This window comes from Bombina bombina, chromosome 6 (genome assembly GCF_027579735.1).
Source record: "Bombina bombina isolate aBomBom1 chromosome 6, aBomBom1.pri, whole genome shotgun sequence".
NCBI lineage: Eukaryota > Metazoa > Chordata > Amphibia > Anura > Bombinatoridae > Bombina > Bombina bombina.
The window spans coordinates 743920209-743941011 of NC_069504.1; the positions used below are offsets into that span (position 1 = coordinate 743920209).

Here is a 20803-nt window from a genome sequence, read left to right on the forward strand (position 1 = left end):
TGTTTAAAAGCCAGTGCACGTAGCATACACATGTATGCATCATATGCCCATGTATAATAACAGCTATCATTATATCCAGTTTGGGCTTTAATATCCCTTTAAAACTAATGAAGTATTAGGGACAGTTCTTATAGGCCAGTTGGTATGACTTGCCCCACAAACCTGTAAATATCAGCTAGGTTTATTCTGCACACAAACACTTTTTGAGGGGAAAAAACTCAACATAAATGTCTCCTTGTGATAAGCACATTTCTTTAAAGGGACACTCAGGTTTTATTAAATTTTCATGATTCAGATACAGCCTGTAATTTTAAACAACTTTACAATTTACTTCCATTAAAAAAAATGTGCAGTCTTTTTTATTTACACTTTTTTTGAGTCACCAGCTCCTACTGAGCATGTGCAAGAACTCAGACTATACGTATATGCATTTGTGATTGGCTGATTGCTATCACATGGTACAGGGGGAGTGGAAATATACATAACTTTAAAATGTGTTAGAAAAGAATCTACTACTCATTTAAAATTCAGAGTAAATGCTATTGTATTGTCTTGTTATCTTGCATTTGTTGATTATGCAAATCTGCTGTGTTTACTGGTCCTTTAATCATTCACAATTGTCCAGTCCCTTCCCTGTTAAGCAGTCTTTTATTTCCATTTTCCACATCCAGGCACACAGTCATCATCACAGAAACACTCTTTCACTCCGCCCCTGTGCACAAAGCACTCGGCAGCTGGTGAAGGAAGGGGGGGGAGGGAGTCAGCTGAGCATTGTGAGGGGAGGAAGCATCATCTGATACAGAGGAAGGAGCTGCAGTGTATATGTGTGTGACATTGTGCCACTGTAAGCGGAGAAAGTTCTCTCAAAAGGTAAGAGACCTTTAACCTGTTGTATGCCATCTCCAAGTCTCTATCACCCTTGGAAAAGAATTTGTGTGCACCGTGGAATAATAGCATCAAGGGGGAGGGGTGTGGTATAAAGTGTGTCATATGGGTATAGACTTATCATTGCCGTTGTATTTGCATCTCTCCCTTTCTATCTATGTATCGCTACCTGTATGTGGATATGAACCTGCATATGTTATATCTGTGTGGAATATAATGTATAGAAATCCAAAGTAGTATGCAGAGCCAGATGAAGACTATAGCAGTCAGTAAGTAAGATATCATTTTAGGGCCCTTAAACCAATAAAAGCACTACACGTTCTTGCTGCCCAAATTGCTATAAAGGCAAGTGACTTAAGTCACACAAACGTATACAGTACCCTTCTTAAGGATGTGATGCATTAAAGGGTCATTAGAATTGAAAAAACTACATGCTCTAATTCTGTTTTAACACTAGCGACCCTTCAACCCTTTGCAGGGTTTAAACACATAGTTACATTACTGCTCAGGAGCCTCCGAGAACTGCTGGACTGCAGGTGAGACAGAAGTGATAGTTGCACAAGCCCGCTGTGTGACTGCCACTGCTGCTCGGGATCAGCATTTCTCTGCGGCTCTGAGCTTCTTTGTTTTCAGTGGGTTAAACATATAGGGGCCTATTTATTAAAGGTCTTGCGGACCTGATCCGACAGTGCGGATCAGGTCCGCAAGACCTCGCTGAATGCGGAGAGCAATACGCTCTCCGCATTTAACATTGCACCAGCAGCTCACAAGAGCTGCTGGTGCAACGCCGCCCCCTGCTGACTCGCGGCCAATGGGCCGCCAGCAGGGAGCTGTCAATCAACCCGATCGTACTCGATCGGGTTGATTTCCGGTGATTCCTGTCCGCCTGCTCAGAGCAGGCTGACGGGGTTATGGAGCAGCGGTCTTTAGACCACTGCTTCATAATGTGTGTTTCTGGCGAGTCTGAAGACTCGCCAGAAACACGGGCCCACAAGCTCCGTACGGAGCTTGATAAATGGGCCCCATAGAGTTGCAGGGTTGCTAGTTTTAACAAATTAGAGCATGTCATTTTTCAACTATAATGACCCTAGAGGTACAGTCTACTTGAGATTTGTTATTGTTTAAAAAAAAATAGATAATCCCTTTATACCCATTCCCCAATTTTGCAAAACCAACACAGTTACATTAATATACTTTTTACCTCTGTGATTACCTTGTATCTAAGCTTCTGCAGACTGCCCCCTTATGTCTTTTCTTTTGACAGACATGCATTTTAGCCAATCAGTGTTCCTAATTGGCAACAGCAGAGCAAGAAACCTAAATTACAACATGGCAGATCCCATTGTATTATAGCCCCCAAGACTTTATACTTATTTTGTCAATATTTAAACAACAAATAAAACTAAAAAATGCGTATACCTGCTATTCTCAGACTAATCTTTTCTTTGAATGCATCATTCTATCTAGCATGTATTTAGTGTTTAATGTCCCTTTAAGACTATTGACCCTGTGTGTTTAACCCCTGCAAAGGGATAACATATAGTAGAACTACCGCCTGGGACCTGCAGAGCACTGCTAAAGTGGAAGCAGCTAGTCACATCACTCACCTGTCTAACTAGTGCTGCTGTTTGGATCACTAAATTATTGCGCCCCCGCAAATGGGCAAATTTGCGTGTTTGCAGGAGCACAATAGACCCTAAAGCAACTAGCGATCTGAAAATTAACCAGAGATTAGATCTCTTATTAATTTTCTTAAAGTGCCCCAAATGCCCTCAAAGTAGAGGGTATTGTAGTTTTTAATTTTAAAAAAAATGTAGTTTTTTTTTTAAATTAACCCCTTGAGTGCTAATGCTGGCTCTGAGCCATCACAGAGTTTCCCACTCCGGTGCTAATGACAGCTCAGAGCCATCACTAGCACTCTCCCACCTTGAGGGAGATCTGGGGGCTCCCACCCGCTCCTACCCCGGCGAACGGGCCTGCATAGTGACAGGCATCACTGGGGCTTCAAGTTATGCGCTGTGACGTCACGCACAATAACCTGATGACGTCACCGCGCAACTTTATTTATACTTAAAGGGACACTGAACCCAAAATTTTTTCTTTCATGATTCAGATAGAGCATGCCATTTTAAGCAACTTTCTAATTTACTCCTATTATCAATTTTTCTTCGATCTCTTGCTATCTTTATTTTAAAAAGAAGGCATCTGAGCTTTTTTTATTAGTTCAGAACTCTGGATAGCACTTTTTTATTGGTTGATGAATTTATCCACCAATCAGCAAGAACAACCCAGGTTGTTCACCAAAAATGGGCCGGAATCTAAACTTACATTCTTGCATTTCAAATAAAGATACCAAGAAAATGAAGAAAATCTGATAATAGGAGTAAATTAGAAAGTTGCTTAACATTTCATGCTCTATCTGAATCACAAAAGAAAAAATTTGTGTTCAGTGTCCCTTTAACAATGTTAAGTATAGGAGCAGGGGGCATGCTGCTTAGAAGCCTGTATCTCAGGCATCTAAGCAGCTACAGACCCCCAAGACCCACCTTTGGAAAGGTAATCACCTAACCTTGTGTAAGTCTTGGGGATCTGAAAAAGAAAACAAAAAATTGTTAAAAAAAATAAAAAAATCCCTTAAAAAATCTTACACCCAGGTGGGCAAGTGCTTAGCACTCAAAGGGTTAAAAATAACTGCACTATTCAGTTTTGGTGCTTTAAAGTTGGTGGGAGTGGGGTGTTAAAAAAAAACTGTGTGTTTCCATAGACCACGATGTAAATATATGATTATATACATATATATTTATGTGTTAATATGTATAAACTTGTGAGTAATATTTGATTACTGTTTGGAAACAAATTTCATCATTGAGTACTACACCATATGGTGGGCTCCTTTTCCTTTTTACCTTCTATAAATATATATGTATATAATCATATACATATATATATTTAAAAATGCTGCCATAGCTGCACTACTTACCCCTTAGCTGCGTGAGGTTCTGATGCCTTCACAGACGGCAGCATGCTCTTGTGGGGCGAAATGCGATTAACTTGTAATACCAGCGCACATTATCGTGCACTGGTATTACAAAGTAAAGCGCTAATATCGCTTGCATGCAAGCGGTATTTATTGCTCCACTTGTAATCTGGACCTAAATGTTTTGTAACATGTGCATGCTTCTTATTATGAGGGAATGGTACACTTTTTAGGGCTACTCACCATTTTTTTTCAGCATTGCATTTTTATTTTCAGGTGGTGTACAAAGAAATTCTTCAACATTATTCGTTACTTGTCTTGAAGGTCAGCCATGATCCATAGTCTGTTCCTGATTAACCCTTCTGGGGATATCTTTCTGGAGAAACACTGGAAGAGTGTGGTGTCCCGCTCAGTCTGTGACTATTTTTTTGAGGCTCAAGAGCGGGCATCAGAAGCTGAAAACGTCCCCCCAATCATCCCAACCCCTCACCATTACCTGCTTAGCGTTTACAGACATGCTATATTTTTTGTTGCCGTTATCCAAACAGAGGTTCCTCCACTCTTTGCTATTGAGTTCCTTCACAGAGTAGTGGACACATTCCAGGTGAGGTTTCTTTACGTTTTATTTTCCGAACCCTCTGTTAGACATCTATGTTACTTTGACGCATTGACATAGATCACATTATATTTTAAAGATCACATTCATTTTAAAGGGACATAAAAGTGCAAAAATAATAAATGTGTTTGAGCATTTTATTATTGGACTATTGCTTTCACATAACTATGTTCTTAGCCCCTGCAAAAGCTAATAGTTAAAATCAACTCCAGAGCTGACATGCACTACTAGGACCCAGCTCCCAGTAGTGCATTGCTGCCCCTGAGTTTACCACTTAATACAGTAGAATGGTATTATCAACAAATGCATAATTAAAGGACAATACAAAAGCACATAGGGCCCGATTATCTAAACCTTGAAATTTCAGACGTGTTTTTTTTCTCTCAGCGACCTTCGCAGGGGCTGCCCTGGTGGAATTATCGTTTAAAAAGGGCAGTCACTGTCAGTGGCAAAATGTCTCTTATTGAAAGTAATGGAGCTTGCTGAAAAGGGACACTTTGCCCCGTGGAGGGAAATTAGCAGGGAGCGCACATTAAAAATTAAAGGGACACTAAACCCAAATTTTCTTCTTTCGTGATTCAGATAGAGCAGGCAATTTTAAGCAACTTTCTAATTTACTCCTATTATCAATTTGTCTTCATCCTCTTGCTATCTTTATTTGAAAAAGAAGGCATCTAAGCTAAGGAGCCAGCACATTTTTGGTTCAGAACAATGGACTGCACTGGCTTATTGGTGCTGTCCAATCAGCAAGGACAACCCAGGCTGTTCACCAAAAATGGGCCAGCATCTAATAATAGGAGTAAATTAGAAAGTTGCTTAAAATTGCATGCTCTATCTGAACCACAAAATAAAAAAATTGGGTTCAGTGTTTGTCTATTTGGGTTATAAGTATTTTCAGTTTTTTGAGAAAAGCTTGCCACCTTTCAGTTGACGAGAAAAAACTGAGATCTGTAGTGTGAAAATCTTTATGGAATTACGCTGGGATTAGAGAGACAATTTCATATACGCCTAGGGAATGACCGTGTTCAGCCCATTTTACGAAAAAACAACAATTACGCTTTGTATTTTGCACTTATAAGTACGATTTTTTGCACATCTATTTATGCTGTGCATATTTAATATAATTTATTCCTGTGTAATTTACATACAGCATTGACCTTTTTGAGAAAATACGATTTTTGGTGAAGAATTTTGTTTACTATTTTTGAGGCACCTTAACAATACAATGTCTATTTTTTTTTGTGAATAGTTCAATTATTAGTTTTAGTATAAAAGCCCCTTAACGAGACACCCTGTTTTCAGAGTAAAAAATGTCTTTAGATCATTCCACCAGGGAAATAGGACTGTTGAGCATTCTTTAACCCTTTAAGGACACAGCTTTCAGTTTGCTCAATTGTTTTATGACGGAAAAATTCCGTCATATGTCCTTAAGAGGTTAATAATCTCGCCAGCCCAGAGACCATTAGATCTGGCCCTTAGTCTGAATTTCAGTTAGTTAAATTTTCTTTTCCCCTGCATCAGTCATCAGCCAATCACAGAATGCATATACATATATTCTGTGAATTTTTGCACATGCTCAGTAGGAGCCTTAGAAAGTGTGCAAATACAAATTGTGCTTAATTTTGATAATAGAAGTGAATTGGAAAGTTGTTCACAATTGTGTGTTCTATCTGAATTATGAAAGTTTTAATTTTGACTTCAGTGTTCCTTTGGAAACCAAGAGAACAAATCATATTTGATAAATGTAATGTTCCTTTAATCTTGCTTTGCTTTGTTAATAAGAGGTAAGTTAGTCCCTTTAAGATCATAATAAATGTAATCCTTCTCTCTCTTTCTCTCTCTTTCTCTCTCTTTCTTTTTCTCTCTCTCTTTCTCTCTCTCTTTCTCTTTTCTCTCTCTCTCTTTTTCTCTCTCTCTCTCTTTTCTCTCTCTCTTTTCTCTCTCTTTTTCTTTTCTCTCTCTCTCTTTTTCTCTCTCTCTCTCTTTTCTCTCTCTCTTTTCTCTCTTTTCTCTCTTTTCTCTCTCTTTTTCTTTCTCTCTCTCTCTTTTTCTCTCTCTCTCTTTTTCTCTCTCTCTCTTTTTCTTTTTCTCTCTCTCTCTTTTTCTCTCTCTCTCTTCTTTCCCTTAGGATTATTTTGGCTCATGTTCTGAGGCTGTCATCAAGGAAAATGTGGTAGTTGTGTATGAAGTTCTTGAAGAGATGCTGGACAATGGATTCCCTCTTGCCACTGAGTCCAATATTCTGAAAGAGCTTATCAAACCACCAACTATTCTTCGCAGTGTAGTCAACACCATCACAGGTAAGATTGTAAAGTTTAAAGGGATACTGAACCCACATTTTTTTCTTTCATGATTCAGATAGAGCATGCAATTTTAAGCAACTTTATAATTTGCTCCTACTATCAATTTTTCTTCGTTCTCTTGGTATCTTTATTTTAAAAAGCAGGAATGTAAGCTTACAAGCCGGCCCATCTTTGGTTCAGCACCTAGGTTGTTCTTGCTGATTAGTGGCTAAATGGTATTCACCAATCAGCAAGCGCTATCCAGGGTTCTGAACCAAAAATGGGCCGGCTCATAAGCTTTGCATTCCTGCTTTTTTCAAATACAGATAGAAAGAAAACGAAGAAAAATGGATAAAAGGAAAAAATTAGAAAATTGCTTAATATTGCATGCTCTATCAGAATCATGAAATAAAAAAAACGGGTTCAGTATCCCTTTAAGGTAGTTTTCTCTTTAGTTATTTTTGGTATTAACTTAACACAATTTAATCTTCTCCAGAATTGTTCTGTTATGCACATGTAAGGACCAAGAGAACAAAGCAAATTAGATAATATCATGAAAGACCATTTTTGGGTTTAATGTCCCTTTAATGCCTTTTGAATAGGGATGTCAATAAGACAATTGTAAAAAAAAAAAAAAATCAACCTACAACTTAACATTTTTGTTATGTGCTATGAACTTAATGTACTATTCTTCATTAATCTTTTTCAGGCAGCTCCAACGTCGGTGACCAGCTTCCCACAGGACAGCTCTCAGTAGTGCCATGGAGACGTACAGGTGTAAAATATACCAACAATGAGGCTTACTTCGATGTTATAGAAGAAATCGATGCTATTATCGACAAGTCAGGTATTCATCAATGGGGAAACATTATCTCCAGGCTTTCACAACATTTTACTAATTGGACTAATGAATAAGAGAATTAGTAAGTGTGACGGCTACCCCGACTGGGTAGCTCCACCTAACGGGTCCTTCTTCCTCCCTAGTGACTCCAGCTATGTAGCCCAAGAAAATGATTCTAGCAGGAGCCCACCTAAATGACTAGACAGACTAGCATTCAGGTGAAGTAAGAACTGCTTTATTTCACAGAAAACACAGCTTTTTTACATTTCCAACAGAAAAGGGGGGTAGTTATAACAAATATTATACAATGAGACAAACATCAGGCAATGGTTAGTTAAACAAGATTCTAATCACAAAAGGACAATGGATGACTCATACAATAACAGAAAGGCACATAACAGCAGGAGGTCTCCGCATTCGATTGTCTGTGCTGTGTGTAATCTCCTGCTCTGTGTCTCACACCTAGACTGAATGTACAGACACATAACAGCAGGAGGTTGCAATAATTTCGAATATTCTGAGTCGGGGGGGGGCGGTTGGGACAGGCAATACTGAATTGGGCTGTCACCTTATACTCCAACCAAAAAAGGGGGGTAAGAGTTCAACCCCTGCAGCCCAGTATCCGTGACAGTGAGGTTGTAGGGGGGTGGGAGTTTAACCCTTGCAGCCTGGTATGCGTGACAACTCCCCCCCTTCCAGTTCGACAGACCTGGCTAGATCCACACGGGTCTACTTGGGGCTGTCCGACGAGCATTCTATTTCAGTCTGCCGGGAAAGTCCATCGGCATTCCCATTGCCCTTTCCTGGCCTATACTGAACGTCAAAATTAAAGGGCTGCAGGGCCAAACTCCATCTTAGTAGACGTCCATTATCTTGCAACACTCTGTTAAGCCACACCAGGGGGTTGTGATCGGTGAGGACAGTGAAAGGTCTTCCATATAGGTACAGTTGTAATTTCTTGAGGGCCCATACGAGTGCCAGGCATTCCTTCTCCACCGCCGCGTAGCCTACCTCCCTGGGCAGCAGCTTCCTACTGATGTAGACTATGGTCATGCCCTTCCTCGTCCATCTGGCTTAACACTGCTCCCAATCCAAACATGGAGGCATCTGTGTGGACACAAAAACGTTTGGTGGGGTTAGGTGCGGCCAGGATGGGGGCAGAGATCAAGGCAGACTTGAGGCTCTGAAAGGCGTTTTCACATTCTGGGGACCACAGTACCTGTCGGGCAGTCTTTTACGAGTCAGGTCGGTCAGGGGTTTGGCGAGGGTGCTATAATTGGGGACGAACCTTCGGTAATAGCCGGCAGTTCCTAGGAAGGCTAAGACCTAAGTCTTGGTTCGAGGAGTGGGCCAGTTTGCCACTGCCTCAACCTTGGCCGGCTCCGGCCACTGCTGTCCGCAGCCCACTTGGTGGCCCAGGTACTGGACTTCTGAGCGGTCTATGGTGCATTTGTCGGGCTTCAGGGTCAGCCCGGCGGCTCTGAGGCGATCTAGAACAATGCCCAGGTGGATCAAATGGTCCTCCCAGGTGTCGCTAAAGATGGCAATGTCGTCCAAGTAGGCACAAGCATAGTCTTAGAGACCATCCAGCAGGCGATCCACCGTCCTCTGAAAGGTGGGTGGAGCGTTCTTCATCCCAAACGGCATGACCTTAAACTGGTTGAGGCCGAAAAGGGTGATGAAGGCGGACATGGGAACAGATTCAGGGTCTAGTGGGATCTGCCAATACCCCTTGCAGAGGTCAAGGGTAGTTAGGAAGTGACCTCTGGCAATTCTATCTAAGAGGTCATAGACGCGGGGTATGGGGTAGGCATCGGTTGTGATTCTGCCATTGAGCTTACGGTAGTCAATGCAGAACCAGGTAGTACCATCTTTTTTGGGGACCAGCACCACCGGGGAGGCCCAGGGACTGTTGGACGGTTCAACAACACCGAGGTCCAACATTCCTCGGAGCTCCCGGTGCATACTGTCTCTGACAGCTTCAGGTACTCTGTAAGCTGCCTGCCTCAGGGGAGCTTGCCCCGGGGTTTCCACTCGGTGCCCAGCCACTGTGGTGTACCCAGGGACATTGGAGAACATCTCCTGGCGGTCCTCTAGTAAATGCCAGACCTGCTGTCTCTGTCCAGCCGCTAACCTCTCATCCAGGATTATGTTGGCTACTCCTTGAGGGGTCTCATCCGGCCCAGGGAGCTCCGGCATGGGGAGGCTCTCCGAGTCTGCCACAGCCGGAGCACAGATAGTGGATACATCTTTGGGTCTTTCTACATACTCCTTGAGCATGTTCCATTAGACCCGGTCATCGGAGTATTTTGCTACAAGGTAGGTGGTGTTATTCAATTGTTCCACCACCCGGTAGGGCCCTTGCCAGGAAGCCTGTAACTTGTCCGTTTTGACAGGCTTCAAGGCTAGAACCCTCTGCCCTACTGTAAGAATTCAGATACGAGCGTTATGGTCGTACCACCGTTTCTGTCTCCTTTTTGCGCCCTGAAGGTTCTCCCGCACCATGGAAGTGAGGTCCTTCAGACGATCCCTGAACTTCAGGACGTACGCCACAATAGAGGGTCCTTCCTCCCCGGCTGATCACTCCCAGTGGGCTTTCAACAAGTCTAGGGGCCCCCTTATTTTTCGGCCATATAGCAGCTCAAAGGGTGAAAACCCGGTGGATTCCTGGGGCACCTCTCGGTAGGCAAAGAGGAGGTGCGGCAGGAATTTTTCCCAGTCTTTGTGAGTGGCCGAGAACGTCCGAAGCAATTGCTTCAGTGTCCCGTTAAACCGTTCACAAAGCCCATTGGTCTGGGGGTGATATGGGGCACTGTACAGGGATTTTATCCCACACAGTTCCCATAACTTTCTGGGTGACCTCCGCTGTAAACTGGGTCCCTTGGTCAGAGACCATTTCTCGGGGGAAGCCTACCCTGGGGAATACCTGGAGCAAAGCACCTGCCACCGTGTCCGCCTGGATATTCGCCAGAGGTATTGCCTCGGGATACCTAGTGGCATAGTCGACTACCGTGAGTATGTATTTTTCCCCGGAGGGGCTGGGTCGAGGTAGGGGCCCTACTATATCCACAGCGATTCTGCTAAAGGGTTCGTCAATAACGGGGAGAGGATTAAGGAGCGCTTTCGTATGGTCCCCGGTCTTCCCTACTTTCTGACACACCACGCAGGTCTTGCAATACTCCCTAATGTCTCTTGTGATTCTGGGCCAGAAAAAGACCTGAGTAAGGCGGTGGTGTGTTCGGGAGTTGCCCAAATGCCCGGCCAAGGGGATGTCATGCCCTGGTCATCATCCGACCCACCGGCCGCCTGGTCCTCCCCCAGCATTTCTCTGGTGGGGGTAGTTCTGCTCCTGGTACCCGCAGTTTTCCCTTGAGTCTCCATTCAATAATACTTCTAGCTGGTGGTTTGAATGTCCCAGGAAGTTGGAAGCATCCCACCTCTGCCAGCCAATGTGACGGATACCCCGGCTACCCCGACTGGGTAGCTCCGCCTAACGAGTCCTTCTTCCTCCCTGGTGACTCCAGCTATGTAGCCCAAGAAAATGATTCTAGCAGGAGCCCACCTAAATGACTAGACAGACTTGCATTCAGGTGAAGTAAGAACTGCTTTATTTCACAGAAAACACAGCTTTTATACATTTCCAACAGAAAAGGGGGGTAGTTATAACAAATATTATACAATGGGACAAACATCAGACAATGGTTAGTTAAACAAGATTCTAATCACAAAAGGACAATGAATGACTCATACAATAGCAGAAAGGCACATAACAGCAAGAGGTCTCCGCATTCGATTGTCTGTGCTGTGTGTAATCTCCTGCTCTGTGTCTCACACCTAGACTGAATGTACAGACACATAACAGCAGGAGGTTGCAATAATCTCGAACATTCTGAGTCTGGGGGGGGGGGGGGGGGGTTGGGAAAGGCAATACTGAATTGGGCTGTATCCTTATACTCCAACCAAAAAATATTCATCCCCTGCAGTTCAGTATCCGTGACAGTGAGGTTGTAGGGGGGTGGGAGTTTAAACCTTGCAGCCCGGTATCCGTGACAGTAAGTGAACATAATTCTCCTGTATTAACCTCACTCAAATTTAACACTGCATTTAAAAGGCTTTTGTCAAAACGTTGCCTATTGCTAAATTTTATCTATATAATTATTTTATTAAAATGGATTTATCTTTTTTTTTTTTTTTTTTTTTTTTTAAATGATGGAATTGCTGTGTTTAGTGGAATTGAATTAAATTAGACCAACAATAAACAATTAAGACTGTAGAATGTAACATTAACCAACAAATATATTAGAATATTTCAATAAAATTACTTTTTCTGAAAGAATTACAGTGACCATATAGATAAAAATATATAAAATGTCATTAGGGAGAGCTAAAGAGTTAATTGACAATATGTACTATAAGTGGAAGGATCTGTAATTCATGATTCAGATAGAGCATACAATTTCAAACAACTTTCCAATTTACTTCTGTTATCAAATTTGCTTAATTTTCTTGTGATCCTTTGTTGAAGGAGCAGCACTGCACTACTGAGAGCTAGATAAACATAAAAGATGAGCCAATAAGAAGAGGAATATATGTGCAACACCAATTGCCAGCTAACTCCCAGTAGTGCATTGCTGCTTCTGAGCCTACCTAGGTATGGTTTTTCATCAAAGGATATTAAGAGAATGAGGCGAATTAGGTAATATATGTAAACTGGATAGTTTTTTAAATTGCATTTTCTGCCTCAATTTTCAAAGTTTAATTTTGACTTTACTGTCCCTTTTAATCACAGAATATTGCCGAAAGCTATATTAAAGGGATGTGAAACCCAACATTTTTATTTCATGGTTTAGATAGAGCATGTAATGTTAAACAACTTTCTAATTTACTTCTATTATCAAATTTTATTTGTTCTCTAGTTCTCTTTTTTTTTAAAAGCAGAGACGTAAGCTTAGGAGTCGTCCCCATTTCTGGATCACTATATGGCAGCAGCTTTGCAAGAATGTTATCCATTTACAAGAGCACTAGATGGCAGCGCTATTCCCTGCCATGTAGTGCTCTAGGTGCCTACCTAGGTATCTCTTCAACAAAAAATATAATGGGAACGAAGCAAATTTGATAATAGAAGTAAATTGGAAACTTGTGTTTTAAATAGCATGCTCTGTCTGAATCACTGAATACAATGTTTGGGTTTCATATCCCGTTAAAATACATGTTAATTATAGTAACTTATTCAAAACAAAGCTTAGCTTGATAATATTTTTTAAATTATCATAGTTGTTTAAATATCAAATATACAGATGAAACTCGAAAATTTAGAATTTCGTGCAAAAGTTCACTAATGCAACTTAAAAGGTGAAACTAATGTATGAGATAGACTCATTACATACAAAGCAAGATAGTTCAAGCCGTGATTTGTCACAATTGTGATGATTATGGCTTACAGCTCATGAAAACCCCAAATTCACAATCTCAGAAAATTAGAATATTACATGCAATCAATAAAACAAGGATTGTACATACAGGTAGAGCAATATCGGACCTCTTAAAAGTATAAGCATGCATACTGTATGTACTCAGTACTTGGTTTGGGCCCCTTTTGCAGCAATTACTGCCTCAATGCGGCGTGGTATGGAAGCTATCAGCCTGTGGCACTGCTGAGGTGTTATGGAAGACCAGGATGCTTCAATAGCGGTCTTCAGCATTGTTCGGTCTCATGTCTCTCATCTTTCTCTTGGCAATGCCCCATAGATTCTCAGGCGAGTTTGCTGGCCAATCAAGCACAGTAATCCCACAGTCATTGAACCAGGTTTTGGTGCTTTTGGCAGTGTGGGCAGGTGCCAAGTCCTGTTGGAAAATGAAGTCTGCATCCCCATAGAGCTTGTCTGCGGAAGGAAGCATGAAGTGCTCCAAAATCTCCTGGTAGACGGCTGCGTTGACCCTGGACTTAATGAAGCACAGTGGACCAACAGACTGTGAAAACTTCAGACTGGACTTCAAGCATCTTGCAGTGTTTGCCTCTCCATTCTTCCTCCATACTCTGGGTCCTTGGTTTCCAAATGAGATGCAAAATTTGCTCTCATCAGAAAAGAGGACTTTGGACCACTGAGCAGCAGACAAGGTCTGTTTTCTTTAGCCCAGGTAAGACGCTTCTGACGTTGTTTGTTGTTCAGGAGTGGCTTGACAAGAGGAATACGACATTTGAAGCCCATGTCCAGGATCCGTCTGTGTGTGGTAGCTCTTGATGCACTGACTCCAGCCTCAGTCCACTCCTTGTGAAAGTCCCCAACACTTTTGAATGGCCTTTTCCTGACAATCCTCTCCAGGCTGCGGTTATCCCTGCTGCTTGTGCACCTTTTTCTTCCACACTTTTCCCTTCCACATAACTTTCTATTAATGTGCTTTGATACAGCACTTTGGGAACATCCAACTTCTTTTGAAATTACCTTTTGAGGCTTTCCCTCCTTATGGAGGGTGTCAATGATGGTTTTCTGCACAACTGTCAGGTCAGCAGTCTTTAAAGAAAACTAGAGGTGAATAACTGGCGCTAAATGAATAGCTAGGATTACACTACCTACGGTGGAAATAGAATCAATACCTATATATTAAATATCTGTGGTAAATACAACTCGTATTACAAAAATAACATATATGTGAATTAACCTAGAAATGACAGGTGCACTTGTTACTTAGTGTCAAACCTTAAAAAGCAAATAATGAAACTCTGTGGTCTAATCCGTGCTATGGTGTGTACTAGAATCTAACAATAGCCTTAACTAGTATTATGATGCAGGAAAAAGGATACAGTGTGTAAAAATTAATCAAAATACAAATGAAGTGTTAAGCGGTCTGCTAAGTGAAACAAAAATCTGTTATAGTGTATAGGTTCCGGTATATGCAAATAAATCTCTCTGACTATAGTTTAAAAATTATATATATATATATTTAATATTAAACATTAATATAAAAAGGTAGCTGACTGTTATAAAAAAACTCACACTAGGGACGTCTCCCTTAAGTGTAATAGGCAAGAAACAAATATTGGCTCCAAATAGAATGAATATATCACACGGATGTCTGATATAACAAAGTTCCTGTATGATGGGAAAGTCACAGTTTTATAACTAGTAAGGTACCTTACTGAACTCGGAGTTATGGGAGCTGGCAGCTCGACCATATGTTGATTCCTAGTGCTTTCTTCGGCGTCTGTGTCTTACGGGGTATTTCGCGGCTAAACAACAAACCGCCCGCTTTCGTAATGATTGGCGGTTTGGGCCACACACCCTTTCTTTGATAGGCCGGATGGATCCTCTTACTGAGTGTGTGTGACGGTACCTCTGATGATAGGTGTAACAGTCCGGTCAATGTCACAACGTCACAAGGTGCCTGTGACCCTTAAATACGGTGGAAGTGTTCCTTAAAAACTGCACTCCATGCAGTATTAGCAGCAAAATAGGACAACTAATATTGGCGCTGATCAGATCCCTGGTCCTCAAGTGGCAGTTGGCTTTGTTCGTCCACAAGAGGGGGCTGGATCGCAGCTGTTAGTGTTATATAAGTCTCTTAGTGTCCAATATTAAAAACAAAAACACTGGAGTAAATTCTACGCGTTTCACCCCAGGAGGGCTTTATCAAGATACTCCAGGTATATTACACACACCTTTTAAAGGTGTTCCTTAGATCTCATTGGCCAGTAGATAACCAATCTTATTGGAGCCAATAAACACCACCTCTTTTTTCTTAAAGGTGGAAATTCCTAAATCTGTACACTCACATATGTTGATATATATAAAGAGAAAAATAACACTAATAAATTTAACTAATTGTCAACGTTTTTTAAAACATGGTGAAAATGAAATGTAAACCTAATCTATTGTTAATAAAGAAAATATAAGAGTATGGTGCCACCTATACCTTATATGCTATTCATATATTAACTTAGTGCGATGATACCAACTTTAATATCAAATATAGTACTGACTCTGATTCTTTCTTATTGAATAAGAACCCTAGGAGTTATAAGTAGAACCTAAATCTAAATCTGGACACTTACATATGCTGATTTATATAAAGAGAAAAATAACACTAATAAATTTAACTAATTATCAACGTTTTTAAACATGGTAAAAATAAAGTGTAGATCTAAGTGTAGGAAATATAAGAGTGTGGTGCCACCTATACCTCATGTGCTATTCATATATTAACTTAGTGCGATGATACCAAATTTGATATCAAATATAGTGCTGACTCTGATTCTTTCTTATTAAATAATAACCCTAGCAGTTATAAGTAGAACCAAACTGGAGTAGTAAATAAGATGTAAATATAATGATGTGAAACATAAATGTTTGAAACCTAATGAACAACCATGTCTAAATGCAATCCGGATAGAACATCTCAATAATAAAAAATGTTTACTAAACATATACCTATGTTTATTATGTATATTTGAATAATGTAGTGCCTGCTAAATCTCTCAGGCTAGTTATATATTGACATTAATAATATCTGCTTCATTATAACTCTGATTCTTTCTAATAGACAAATACATCTATATGGACTGAATAATGAAGTATGTAAAGTCTAATAATGTGGTGGGTGGTTTAGTTCTATATAATGCACCCCAAAGTAGTAATGATAGATGGTTACAGAAAAATGGATATTTCTAATTCTGAATTAAGTCCCTGGGGTTGTAAGGTTTGTAAAGTGTATATAGTTTCAGATTCGATTCTAAGTAGTTCTGTTTCCAAATTACCCCCTCTCAAATTCCTAGTTACTTTTTTGATACCCCAAAATCTAAAATCTGCCAAATTATTATTGTGTTTAAACTTCAGACTGGACTTCAAGCATCTTGCAGTGTTTGCCTCTCCATTCTTCCTCCATACTCTGGGTCCTTGGTTTCCAAATGAGATGCAAAATTTGCTCTCATCAGAAAAGAGGACTTTGGACCACTGAGCAGCAGACAAGGTCTGTTTTCTTTAGCCCAGGTAAGACGCTTCTGACGTTGTTTGTTGTTCAGGAGTGGCTTGACAAGAGGAATACGACATTTGAAGCCCATGTCCAGGATCCGTCTGTGTGTGGTAGCTCTTGATGCACTGACTCCAGCCTCAGTCCACTCCTTGTGAAAGTCCCCAACACTTTTGAATGGCCTTTTCCTGACAATCCTCTCCAGGCTGCGGTTATCCCTGCTGCTTGTGCACCTTTTTCTTCCACACTTTTCCCTTCCACGTAACTTTCTATTAATGTGCTTTGATACAGCACTTTGGGAACATCCAACTTCTTTTGAAATTACCTTTTGAGGCTTTCCCTCCTTATGGAGGGTGTCAATGATGGTTTTCTGCACAACTGTCAGGTCAGCAGTCTTTCCCATGATTGTGATTCCTACTGAACCAGACTGAGAGACCATGTAAAGGCTCAGGAACCCTTTGAAGTTGTTATGGCTTAATTAGAGTGGGACACTTTGGGCCTAGAATATTGCACCTTTTCACAATATTCTAATTTTCTGAGATTGTGGATTTGGGGTTTTCATGAGCTGTAAGCCATAATCATCACAATTATGAAAACATCATGGCTTGAACTATCTTGCTTTGCATGTAATGAGTCTATCTCATATATTAGTTTCACCTTTTAAGTTGCATTAGTGAAATAAATGAACTTTTGCACGATATTCTAATTTTTAAAGTTTTACCTGTAGTATGTGTGTAAAGGGTTTGATTCTATAACTTTACTTTAGTTACTATAAATAAGTAGATAAAATATATATGAAGTAATGGTTACCTCTGTGTTGGAATCTAGGGGTAGGGTATTGAGGGGGGCAGCTACACTACAGAAATTTTTATTATTTTTTATTAAAAAAAAGCCTAATTTTTAGCAAACTGGGTACTGGCAGACAGCTGCCAGTACCCAAGATGGCGGCAAATAGGTAGAGGTGGGAGGGTTAGAGAGCTGTTTGCAGGGGATCAGGAAGGTTAGGGGCTAAGGGGGATCCTACACTGCAGAATATATACTTATAAAAAAAAAATTAAAACAAAAACTTTTATTTTAGTACTGGCAGACTTTCTGCCAGTACTTAAAAGAACAGTATACTATACAATTGTTTTTCCCTTAATGTGTTTCCAATTACTTTTTTTTACCAGCTGCAGAGTATAAAATGAATGAGATTTGCTTTTTAAGGTTTGTGTATATGAATAAGCTGATTTTGTGTTTTGAAGTCACAACCTAATAAAATGGGTTGAGCTTGTAGGTATAATCAGATCTCATTACTTTATCACATTGTGTACATATACCTGCTTCTTTATCTTATATCTGTCCATAAAACAATCACCAATACTTGGAGAGAACAATGGAACACAGTGGGAGTGTAATTTCTTCTACTGGCTGTGTTAACACAGCTTGGCCTTGAGGCCAAAAACTTTCAGGATGGGTGGGGATACCACATGCTAAATAAACTATTTCAAATGCCAATATAAGGGTAATGAAAATACTTTTAAACAATTTAATACAGGTAAAATGGATTATTGGGAACAAATTAAAAGGGATAATTTTTTTGAGTATAATGTCCCTTTAAGATGGGGGTGACAATTGTGGGGTGGGGGAGGGAAGAGAGCTGTTTGAGAGGGATCAGGGGGTGGAATGTGTCAGGTGTGGGGCTGATCTCTACACTAAAGCTAAAATTAACCCTACAAGCTACCTAATATAACCCCTTCACTGCTGGGCATAATGCAAGTGTGGTGCGCAGCAGCATTTAGTGGCCTTCTAATTAGCAAAAAGCAATGCCAAACCAATAAATGTCTGCTATTTCTGAACAAAGGGGATCCCAGAGAAGCATTTACAACCATTTGTGCCTAGATCAATACTTTGGGTTGTCTACTAAAAAAAAAATATATATACATGTGAAGGGATATTCAGGGATTCCTGACAGATATCAGTGTTACAATGTAACTATTGCTAATTTTGAAAAAGAAAATGGTTTGGAAATAGCAAAGTGCTATAACTTGCAAAAAAAGCAAAGATGTAAACATTGGGTATTTCTAAACTCAGGACAAACTTTAGAAACTATTTAGCATGGGTGTTTTTTGGTGGTTGTAGGTGTGTAACAGATTTTGGGGGTCAAAGTTAGAAAAACAGAATTTATGTTTACCTGATAAATTTCTTTCTCCTGCGGTGTATCCGGTCCACGGCTTCATCCTTACTTGTGGGGATATTCTCTTCCCCTACAGGAAGTGGCAAAGAGAGCACACAGCAGAGCTGTCCATATAGCTCCCCTCGGGCTCCGCCCCCCCAGTCATTCGACCGAAGGTTAGGAGAAAAAGGAGAACCATAAGGTGCAGTGGTGACTGTAGTTTACAAAAAATAAATTTAAACTTGACCAAAATGCCAGGGCGGGCCGTGGACCGGATACACCGTAGGAGAAAGAAATTTATCAGGTAAACATAAATTCTGTTTTCTCCTACATTGGTGTATCCGGTCCACGGCTTCATCCTTACTTGTGGGAACCAATACCAAAGCTTTAGGACACGGATGAAGGGAGGGAACAAGTCAGGTAACCTAAACGGAAGGCACCACTGCTTGCAAAACCTTTCTCCCAAAAATAGCCTCCGAAGAAGCAAAAGTAATGAATTTGTAAAATTTGGCAAACGTATGCAGTGAAGACCAAGTCGCTGCCTTACAAATCTGTTCAACAGAAGCCTCATTCTTGGAAGCCCATGTGGAAGCCACAGCTCTAGTAGAGTGAGCTGTAATTCGTTCAGGAGGCTGCCTTCCAGCAGTCTCATAAGCCAACCGGATGATGCTTTTCAGCCAGAAAGACAGAGAGGTCGCAGTCGCCTTTTGACTTCTCCTCTTGCCAGAATAGACGACAAACAAGGACGATGTTTGTCTGACGTCTTTAGTTGCTTTTAGATAAAACTTTAAAGCATGAACCCCATCAAGATGGTGTAACAGACGTTCCTTGTTAGAAACTAGATTAGGACACAGAGAAGGAACAACTATTTCCTGGTTGATATTCTTATTGGAAACCACTTTTGGAAGAAAACCAGGTTTGGTACGTAAAACGACCTTATCTGTATGAAACACCAGATAGGGTGAATTACACTGCAAAGCAGACAATTCAGAAACTCTTCTCGCAGAAGAAATAGCTACAAAAAAACAAAACTTTCCAAGATAGTAACTTAATATCTATGGAATGTAGAGGTTCAAACGGAACCCCTTGAAGAACTGAAAGAACTAAATTTAGACTCCATGGAGGAGCCACAGGTCTGTAGACAGGCTTGATTCTGACTAAAGCCTGTACAAACCCTGAATATCTGGCATGGCTGCCAGACGCTTGTGTAACCAAACAGACAGAGCAGATATCTGTCCCTTAAAAGAACTAGCTGACAGACCTTTGTCCAATCCTTCTTGGAGAAAAGATAGTATCCTTGGAATCCTAATCTTACTCCATGAGTAACCCTTGGATTTGCACCAGCAAAGATATTTCCGCCATATCTTATGGTAAATTTTCCTGGTGACATATTGGTCTGCATACCAAGTCCTGCGTGGCCACGCAGGAGCTATTAGAATTACTGAAGCCTTCTCCTGCTTGATCCTGGCTACTAGCCGGGGGAGAAGGGGAAACGGTGGAAAGACATAAGCTAGATTGAATGACCAAGGCGCTACTAAGGTATCTACCAATGTCGCCTTGGGATCCCTGGACCTGGACCCGTAACGTGTAGCTTTGAATTTCTGACGTGACGCCATCAGATCCAGATCTGTAATGGCCCATAGCTGGGTCAGCTGAGCAAAAAACCTCCGGGTGGAGTTCCCACTCCCCCGGATGGAAAGTCTGAAGACTCAGATAATCCGCTTCCCAGTTGTCCACTCCTGGGATGTGAATTGCTGATAGATGGCAGAAGTGATCCTCTGCCCATTTGATGATCTTGGATACCTCCCTCATCGCCAGGGAACTCCTTGTTCCCCCCTGATGATTGATGTACGCAACAGTCGTCAAGTTGTCCGACTGAAAACTGATGAATTTGGCCTCCGCTAGTTGAGGCCATGCCTGGAACGCATTGAATATCGCTCTCAATTCCAAAATGTTTATCGGGAGAAGAAATTCTTCCCGAGACCATAGACCCTGAACCTTCAGGGACTTCCAGACCGCGCCCCAGCCTAAGAGGCTGGCGTCGGTCGTGACAATGATCCACTTCGGTCTTCGGAAACTCATT

The 20803-nt window shown here is 41.0% G+C and overlaps 1 protein-coding gene across 2 annotated transcripts in view; it reads left to right on the forward strand.

Annotated features, from left to right (window-relative positions):
- The first annotated feature begins 720 nt into the window (after nucleotides 1-720).
- AP3M2 (adaptor related protein complex 3 subunit mu 2) overlaps nucleotides 721-20803 on the forward strand; it is a 38567-nt gene continuing 18484 nt past the window's right edge. The window contains exons 1-4 of one of the 2 annotated variants that reach the window (XM_053717998.1): nucleotides 721-870; nucleotides 4139-4466; nucleotides 6607-6778; nucleotides 7470-7607. In XM_053717998.1, the coding sequence (XP_053573973.1) occupies nucleotides 4194-4466; nucleotides 6607-6778; nucleotides 7470-7607 (583 nt within the window). In that variant the 5' untranslated portion in view covers nucleotides 721-870; nucleotides 4139-4193. The remainder of the gene's footprint in view (nucleotides 871-4138; nucleotides 4467-6606; nucleotides 6779-7469; nucleotides 7608-20803) is intronic. The other variant, XM_053717999.1, reaches the window with a different exon arrangement.